General features: G+C 45.4%; 1 protein-coding gene across 13 annotated transcripts in view; it reads left to right on the top strand.

Annotated features, from left to right (window-relative positions):
- Positions 1-9,701, top strand: part of PCDH15 (protocadherin related 15) — a 688,108-nt gene that overhangs the window by 639,211 nt on the left and 39,196 nt on the right. For all 13 annotated transcript variants that reach the window (XR_001876630.1, XM_017826140.1, XM_017826139.1 and 10 more), the window contains one exon: positions 5,183-5,310. Coding sequence is in view for 12 of the 13 variants with exons in the window: in XM_017826140.1 (XP_017681629.1) it covers positions 5,183-5,310 (128 nt within the window). In the remaining variant the exon portion in view is untranslated. The remainder of the gene's footprint in view (positions 1-5,182; positions 5,311-9,701) is intronic.

Raw genomic sequence — 9,701 nt, 5'->3', positions numbered from 1 at the left:
GGGGACAAGGTGGGCATCGGGCACAGGGGGGACTCGGTGACCTTGGAGGGCTTTTCCAACCTCAGTGATTCTGGGATCCTGTGACAGGATCTTGTCAGAGATGGTTTTTAGTTCGGTGTCAAAAGATTTTTAAGGAAAAATAGACCCTTCAGTTGATTATTTCCATGTTTGATCCAGTCAGGTAGAACTGTCTTTCACCTTTGGCTCTCCCCCGGGTGTGTTCCCAGCTCTGATCTGGGCTTTGCTCTGGGTTTTGGGGGGGTAAGGGAACAGTTCTGTCTCTCCTCTGTTATTTTTGTTTTCTAAACACAAAGTAAACCTTTGGGAATAAAGTGAAAAAGGGAGAAAACCAGTTTTACAACTAAAATCCTACAGCTGCTCCACAGTGATTGGGAACAATTGTCCTACAACGTTAAATATGAACATGGATTCTGTGTCCCCGATGTAATAGCAAAGTAATAATAAGTAGCCTCACATTTTTAGTTTCAAACATGTTGCAAAAGTCAGTGCTGATGGCGTTTTATGAGTTGGCTGCTCTGGCAGTCCCCAAATCCAGGACAGATGGACACAATATGCTGCAGAGCCTGCAGAGCTGTGGCTGATTCCTCACAGCTCTGGGGCAGTTTGGGACAAACCTCAAATTTCTTTAGGTGTATTTAGTGCATTTTAGAGAGACCACATCAAATGTGAGCTCTCATTCAGTTAATTATTTGGTAGAAAATGAAATTTTCTATGGATTTCAATCAGAGCTTGGATTGGTGCTGTTCCAGATATGTCGCTGTTTGTGTCTTGTCACAGCTTCTTTTTGCACCATTCTTGATCAGTGATAGCACATGAGGAGCTTCCTCAAGCTTTATGGGCTGATTTAGATCAAAATGCCACTGAACAGATATTCAGTGCTGATTCCTATTTGGTTGTGCCAAGTTCAGGAAGGCGAGATGGAGCAGCTGCAGCTCAGTGCAGTTCACCTGCCAAAGCCCAGAGTCTGCTCCAGCCCTTGTAAGGCAGGAGTAAAGTGCTACTAAACCCTGACAAATTACAAATCTCACTCCCACTGCGATTAAAATGCCCTTTTAAAGGGAAGAATCTGCTGTTGCCTCCAGCAGAAGAGCCACTGCCTTTTGAGATGTGGGGATTGATGTTAAATGATCTTTGCATGAAGAGCAGCTGGATCAGTGGCTGGTTTGGTGTGTTCCAGAAGACAAGGGCAGTGCTGTTGGGGGAAACCTTGTGTAAAACTAATCAGGGGACACTCAAAGCATTATTGATGCTGTCCCAGTGTCCAGAAAGCATTGCTTTAGTTCAGCTTCATTTCTGCAGCCTGGTGAGAAACGAATGGATCCAGCAGGTAGATAAGCAGTGATGCTGAGAAAGGGTTTTCAACAAGAGTGTTTGGGGAAAACTTCTGGAAATGAAATGCTATTCACACTCTGGGAGGAACTTCTGGAAATGAAGTGCTACTACACACTAGTTGTGACCAGCTCCCTGGAGTTTCTGTGGGTTTTGGTTTCTGTGTTAGTCATTCATGGTTTAGTAGTTTAAATTGTTTCAGAGGTTCCTCAGCTTTTCACTCTCCTTGAGCAAATCCCAGAAGCTCAAAGATCCAAAGGTCTTCTGGTCTTGGGAGTGGTTATTTAGCTGGTTCTTATAAACCCAAGTTGACTTAGAGGCAGCTGCAGTTCTGTATTCTCTGTGCACTGTAGCTCCTCTCCAGGGGGCTGGAAAAGAGGGAAACGGGACACAGGGAGCTTGCAGGAGACTGAGGTGGCACAAAATCAATTTTCTTTGCTCTTTTTGGCCCCTTGACAGCCTGTGCTGCTTCATGCAGGCAGAAATGCTGTTTCTTCTTTCACCTGACCAGCTGTTTAGGTAACTCAGTCATAGCGATAAGAAATATTCTTTAACTGTGTGAGGTCTCCCAAGAAGTCCTATAGAGGAGTAGATCCCGGTTTCAACTCCTGGAATCCATTAAAAAAATAAAGAAGAGTGTAACTGTAGCTGGTCTCCAGGTCTGGAATACCAAAGATGGAAGGTTTTACATGTAGGAGGATATAAAATTTCTCCTGTGGAAGGTGAGTGTAACTATTGACACTCTTTGAGGATCCCTGTCCTTGCAGTGGATGCAAAGAAGATTGGAGCCACACACAAACAATGTTTAGAAGCAGCAGGAACAAATTAGGAATATGAAGGAAAAAGCAGTCCAATGGCAGAGCCTAAACCAGCCTCTGTAAGAACGTGCTCCAGCTGGGTGACCTTCTCCACAGGGCAGGATGCTGGAGGGGCAGGGCTGGTGGATTTTAGGAGCACCAGAGCCCCATGTTCAGGGATATCTACTGAACCAAGCAGGAAAATCCCCATGGGGAAGGGTCTGGCACAACCTTCCATGCCTGGCACAGCTGCTGCTGAGGGATCTTGGTGAGAATGAGGGTCAGGCAACCTCTGTAGCTGGCTGGGAGCCGTGTCCTGCGGCCAGCTGGAGCTTGGAATTGGATGCAAAGGCCAGCACAGGGAGGAGTTCACAGATGCCACGTTCCACTCCATCTGCCAGAAGGGAGGACATGTAAGCTGTGTGTAAAACTCAGGCAGAAGCTGAAATGCAGGGAGGTGTTTGGTGCTGACAGGGCTCTGTGGATGTGCAGGATATTTCATTTGGTTTGTCTTAATGTGGTAACTTCCATTTCTCATTTTCAGAGCATTCACCCCTCACTAAACAAATCAGTGTTTTGGCAGCTCAGAGAACCACCAGCAAATGAAACAAATGGATTGTTGAGCAAATTGTGACACAAACTTTGCAGGAGGCTGAGCCACCTCACCCAAGCAGGCTTGACATGGCAGTGATAGTGAGCACCAGGCAAAAGGTGTTTAAATTTGCATTACACAGAGCTGGGTAGGTGAGCAAAGGGCTGATCCTGCCAGCACTGATAGAATTAGATCTCTCCTCCAACAGCAAACTGCTGCCAGCCATTAATGTAGCTGATTATTCCTTCAGCAGGGCAACATCACTTCCGTGCATTGCCCGTAATCCTCCTCCCATTGTTGCCTCTTTCCCTAAAGAGTGGAGCTGCAGTGGAAGAGTCTGCCTGGGAATCTCATCTTTCTACTGTAACTTGGTGTTGCAGCCAGAAATGATAAGGATCTGGTTTAACAAGATTTTTTTTTCTTTCCTTTCTCTTTTTTCCTTCTCTTCGTATTAATGCATTGGACCACAGAATCCCAGGATGGATCAGCCTGGAAGGGACCACAGTGGGGATCTGGTGCCACCTCCCTGCTCCAGCAGGGCCAGCCCAGAGCACAGGGCACAGGAGTGTGTCCAGACAGCTCTGGAATAGCCCCAGGGAGGACACTCCACCCCCTCTCTGCTCTCTCTTCAGGGCTGGGTCACTGCCCAGCCAACAAGTTCTTCCTCCTGTCCAGCTGGAACTTGCTGGCCATCAGTTCCTGCCCGTTCCTCTTGTGCCATTGCTGGGCCCCCCCGAGCAGAGCCTGCTCCATCCTCTGCCCCCTCCCTGCAGCCCCTCCAGACCTGGCTGAGGGCCCCTCTCAGGCTCTGCTCTGGAGGCTGAACAGCCCCAGCTCCCTCAGCCTTTGCTGCTCCCAGAGCTGCTCCATCCCTTGGGCATCTCCTGCGCTGGCCCCGCTGCAGGAGCTCCCTGGCCCTGCTGTGCTGAGGAGCCTGAGCTGGGCCCAGCCCTGCAGATGTGCCTGCCCAGGGCTGGGCAGAGGGGCAGGATCCCCTCCCTGCCCTGGTGCCCCCCAGGATCCCACTGCCCTCCCTGTCCCCAGGACACACGGCTGGGCAGGGACAGATCGATGGCATTATAAATGTTGGGGGTTTTTTCAGATTTCAGTTATTTATGTGGAGTCCTCATTTGTTTCCCATCAGTTGGACCATCAGATAGGCAGAATATGACTTTGGCCATTTGAGAAATAGTCTGGATTTAAATTTTTCTTCCCCTAAAGTTACAGCTCCTAAACCTTGGTAAAGGAGCCCTGTTGTGTAACTAACTCAGCCCAGCGTGGCACCTGTGCAACATTTAAATTACCCTGGCACTGCAACGAGCTGGGAAAACCAACTCTGCAATGAGGCAATTTATCACTTGCAAATGTGGTTTTAATGAACTGGATATCATCATTTCCAGCAATCTTTCTGGATTATACAGTGCTGAAAGAGAGAAACAGATGTTGGTGGAGATTACTGCACGGTGGATTCTGTCTGGCACTGGCTCTGTAGTTTTTGCTGGATGTTTTTCCCTTGCAGAAAGATGGAGATGTTTATTGTTCGGTGGGGTGGATCAGGAACTGTTTAATAAAAGCAAATTAACAGTGGTGGTTTGTGTTGAACCTCTCAGGGGGGGTAATACCTGTGGAGTTCCTCTGGGCCAGACCAGGTCTGGGAAGGAGGACAGGCTTAGAGATGCATTCAATTAACACAATAAATTAATTGGGTGCTGAGGCTGCTTAGCCAGGGCTGCTGACCATTTATGAGTTTAGAGACACCAGAACTGAATCACCTGTTAAGTAGCTGCAGGAGAGTTGGTGATAATTAAAATCTATAAAGCAAGCTGCTGTTTGCAGCAGACCTGCTGGTGCTGATCCTTCATTACCTCTTTGTAACATTTAGGAGTATTTAATGGGACCAAAATCTGTGTAACTAAGGTATGACATCGTTACTTGTGCTTTTCTAGTTATTTAAAAAAATTACCTACAGGTCTTTGCTTGTCTTTTACCCGAAGTGCTTGCTTTGTAAGGAAATCCATGGTACCTTTTTGCTCATGGGCAAATTCAGGTAGCCCTGATGGTGAAGTGCAGGGGTCCACATAATGGGAATTATTCTCATAAAGGTCCAAATTTCAGCTCCAAGTTAAACCAAGATCCATTCACCAAAAAATGGCAAATGGAGAAATAATAATTAACAAAAAGGAGGTGTCCCAGGAAGGCCTGGCCGTGGCACTCAGTGCTCTGGGCTGGGGGACAAGGTGGGCATCGGGCACAGGGGGACTTGGAGGTCTTTTCCAACCTTAATGATTCTGGGATTATGCAATTTTAGGATATCTAAGGTACTTATTTTTAAACTCTTTTCCGTACACTGCCTTTTGTCTCTTCGGGCTGCAAATGGAATGCCAGTAGGTATCACAAAATTAGGACAAAATGTTCTATTTACCCTTTTCCTTCCCTCTTTTAGGTAACACAGCCAAGGTGTTTATCGAGGTGAAGGATGAAAATGACCACGTGCCTGTGTTCACCAAAAAAATGTACATTGGAGGGGTGTCTGAAGATGCCAAAATGTTTTCTTCTGTGCTTAAAGTTAAGGTAAGACTGAAGTTTTTTAACTGACATTCGCTTGCAGTGGGAAAATATTTACTCACTGGTTTGATTTTTCACAGGAGATTTTGAAATATGTGTCTTCTAAAGCTGCTGGAGCTTCTCAGGCACTGGCACCAATTTTGGCTGTATTTCTTCTTAGAAACAAGAATAATGAGCACAGAATGGGCCATTTTTCTGCTGAAATCAGTGTCTGAGTATGAATAAGGGTGTGTTGGTTTCCACTGGTGTGGGTATGATTGACATGCCTTGTCCTGCTGTTTCCAGCAATTACTGACACAAGCATGATTTTGAGTTAAAAAACAGGGTTTTTTTCTACTGAGTTTTAGATGCTTATTTCCCATGAGGGTTTGTAGCTTTCATTTTATATCTGTTAATATTTAGATGATGATTTTTTGATGGTCAACACCAGTTTTTACCTTAGTTTTTTCTGACTACTTGGCAGCAGCATGTTTAGGTTTTAAAAGGGAAAGAACAGTTTCTGTTTCAGGTCAGCACTGGGACATAATTTTGAGGAAAATTAACTGGAAGGTTTTTAAAAATAGAAAAAATTCAAGAAAATATAATACATAGAATCTAATTAGAACCAGACATAAAAATAGCCAAGAGTAAAAGCAATAAGTCTTCAATAAAATGCTTTTTTTTTTCAATAAAACTGCTTTTGTGACACAATCTTTTGTGCTTGAGGCAGCTTGAGCTGCCAAGGCAGCTTCTTTCCTCTGGCTTTATTCTGTTCCCTCAGCAGATCTCCTGCATCTCTGTTCACTTTAAACATTAGTGGAATAGCTTTGAAGTTGCTGATTCCAGCTTATGCATGAAAGGGCACAGAAGTATGACCTGCTCAGCTTTCTGTTGACCTCATGATGTGTTTTAGAGTGCCAGGAATGAAATAGAGAAGATCAGAGGTTATTAAAGAGTTGTCCATCGTTTTTTCTTGGCAATCCTTCCCAAAATAAGCCCAGAAACAACAGAGAAGTGGGAAACTGTTAAGCTTCTACTTCACGGACTTCATCAAATGTGAACACTCAGTTCAGGCTTCATAAACAAAGCCAAAAAAAAAGGGTCACGTAGCAACACCTGTGGTTTTCTAAAGGCTTATTTCTGTGGGGTTAAAGAAGCTGTGAAGTGACAGCACCACTGTGTGTTGGGAAGGACACACTCGGAAAAAGATCTGCGGGATTTCCTTGGATCAAACTTCTTTCCCTCCGTCTTCTGCGCCGAAATTTTAATCTCCACCAGGTTTCTCTGCCACGTGAAATGGGTGGTGACACGTGACTGGGTGTGTGCCTGGTGCATGGGATCATTTAGGTTGGAAAAGCCCTCTGAGGTCATCAAGTCCAACCATTCCCTGGACGCTGCCAAGGCCACCACTAACCCATGTCCCCAAGGGGCTCTTAAATCCCTTCAGGGGTGGTGACACCACCCCCTGGGCAGCCTGTTCCTGTCTGTGAAGACATTTTTCCCAATATCCCATCTAAACCTCCCCTGGCACAGCTGGAGGCCGTTCCCTCTCCTCCTGTCCCTTGTCCCTGAGAGCAGAGCCCGACCCCCTCCCCCCCCGCCCTCCTGTCAGGGAGAACAAGAAGGTCTCCCCTTCTCCAATGAAAAGGAAATTCTAGGTGCACAAATCAGCACTGGCAGTGTTGCTGTTGGGGTGGTCTGAGACCATAACTGAGCAGAGTTTTGCAGGTGGCAGTAATATTTTTGTTAAACTTTGTTTTTTCCCTCCAGACTTTTCGCTGGTCGTTGCTTCCAGCTGAAAACCTTGAGCTGAAGGTTTAACATAGTCAAAAACTACAAAAATTCTGGCAAACCCATGATTTCAGAAGGGCTGAAGAATCATAGAATCACTAGGGTTGTAGAAGGCCTTTAAGGTCCACAAGTCCAAGCATCAACCAGCACCACCACCGTGTTCCCCAGTAACTCATGTCCCCAGGGGCCACATCCCCGTGGCTTTTGAACACCTCCGGGGTGTTTTGAACACCATGTCCCTGGGCAGCCACTTCCAAGGCTTTACAACCCTGTCTGTGAAGAAACCTTTCCTAATATCCACCCTAAACCTCCCCTGGTGCAACTTGAGGCCGTTTCCTCTCGTCTGACACTCACCTGGCTCCAGCTCCTTCCAGGGGGTTGTGGGGAGCCCATAACAGAACCTGCACAATGGCACTGCAGGAGATCAAGAATTCTGAAGGGCACAGTTATTTAGGTAAAGGAGTGTTTTGTGTCTGAAAGTAAATGAAACATGAGTCACAGATGCCAGATGACATTCTGAGTCGATCGTACGAAACGTGGCCAGGCTGTGAAATCCTTCCTGCTTTTCCAAGAGCCATCCCTGACTTCTTAGGCACAGATAGTCGTGTGTGTCAGTCAGAGGGATAAAAAAGGGGTGGAAAAGAGCAGCTATACAGGTGGGGGAAATTTGAGGGTGAAGAGGGGAATCTGCTTGTCCCCTTCAGAAACATTTGACTCAGAAAAGGCCATCAGGGGACAAGATCATCAAAGGAGGACCAAAAAAAGTGACAGTTTTATTTCTCGAAGCTATTCCTGACAGAATTCTCCCTGACTTTGCTGACAGGCAAAATGGAACAAGGCAGAAGCCAGAAATTGTTGTAAGTGGATGGCATCAAACTGTGTGTTTAGTTAAAGTAAAATTAGAAACAATTAAGAAGTGCTCTTGTTGCAGAGAATCAGGCTGTAATTTATTGTTCTAGCACTGAGCATTTTCGGCACTCAGTGCCACTTAGCTTGTTTTCTGGCCTGTAGAAAGGAAAAGTAATTACTGTTAGTTAAGTACAATCTCCATTCCAGTTTGTTTTAAGAATAATTAATCAAATGAATGTCTTTTCTTGAACAGCTCAGGTGAGTAAAATTAAAAGAGTAGTTTTCCAGGTTGAAATTTAGAAGAACATTAATAAAGTACAGGTAGAGCTTGCACTGTAGAAATTATTCGGATTTTGATGCTACTGGGGAAGTCAGGTTCTTAGTAGGAGTTTCAAATGCACTTGCTGTCATCTTCTGCGTTCATGAATTCACATCATCTGAGTAATTTTGAAAAGAAACTGATATTCTCCTCCTATTCTCATTTTTCCTGTCACTGACAACAGCTTTGATGATCCTCAAATATGGGGTATTAGGATCAGAGAACCCCAGAATGGTTTGGGTTGGAAGGGACCTTAAAGCTCACCTTATTCCACTCCTCCCACTATCCCAGGTTGGACAGGGCTTGGTGGAACTGGATTGAGTTGCTTTGTCTTCATATGGTAGCTGAAAATTTTGTAAAACACAACTTTTATAGCAAAATTTACAAAAGAATCCCATTTTATCAGACTTTCAGAGAAAAAGCACGTTCATTAATTATATTTTTACGTTCCAAGCACAAATATGTATTTAATTTATCCCAGTGGGTGCAGTAAGTATTCCCCAACAAGGGCCTTCCAGCTGGATGGCAGGGCATGCTGCTTCTGGGAGCCCTACTTGTGGAAACACCAGTTAGCAAGAAGTGCCTTTTTCCAGAGTGGCAGGAGGAGATGATGGTTGAAAATAGGGGTCAGACTCATTGGCAGACCCTGGTCACTGATGGTTTGCTTGTTTGTTTTGAAAGCAAAGGAGGGGTTGATGTACCTGAGGTTAAAACTCATCATCTGGGTATCTGTATCTGCCTCAGCCTCTGGCTTGTGAAGATCAGGGTCTGGAGTTTCCAGTGAAGCCAGATTGTTTCTATTCCCATTTATCCATTTTTTTCGTGCCAGAAAACCGAGACTCACCTTGAAATCTTTCCTTTCCCCCAAAGCTGTTTGTGGCCTTAGCAGGGCGGGGTGAGCGACCACCACACAACTCCTTATGCTCAGATACCTCCAGTTTCACCTTCCTGAAGTTCCCAGCATGTTCCCAAGCATCTCCAGGAGGGAGAACCATGGGAAAAGAGCGGTGGGTTAATTGCAGTCCCTGGAATGGCTGGTGTTTGGATATGGGCTCAGTTAGATGTGATTTACAGGGTGTGTCTGCTTTATTTGCCAGGCTGCCATTCAATTATGAAGCATAATCCCAGTGGCAGGCACTTGGCAGCAGTTTAAGCTGATGTAATTCTTCCTTTTTTTGTCAAATAAGATGAAATAAATAAGATAAATAGGAAAAGATGAACTGAGAGAAGTTAGTGAGGAAGGACTGAATTGTAGGTGGTTACCAGGGTAGATACTAAGGAGACTTAAAAATAATTTTATGTTCTGGCAGAAATTAATTGTTTCTTTAATTTAGAGAGTATGTGAAGTACATCAGAGAATCAGAGTGGTGTGGGTTGGAAGGGACATTAAAGACCATTTCATTCCACCCCCTGCCATGGGCAGGGGCACCTTCCACCAGCCCACGTTGCTCCAAGCCCC

This window comes from Lepidothrix coronata, unplaced genomic scaffold (assembly GCF_001604755.1).
Source record: "Lepidothrix coronata isolate B3197 unplaced genomic scaffold, Lepidothrix_coronata-1.0 Scaffold124, whole genome shotgun sequence".
Lineage (NCBI taxonomy): Eukaryota > Metazoa > Chordata > Aves > Passeriformes > Pipridae > Lepidothrix > Lepidothrix coronata.
This window is presented reverse-complemented; position numbering and strand designations above follow the sequence as displayed.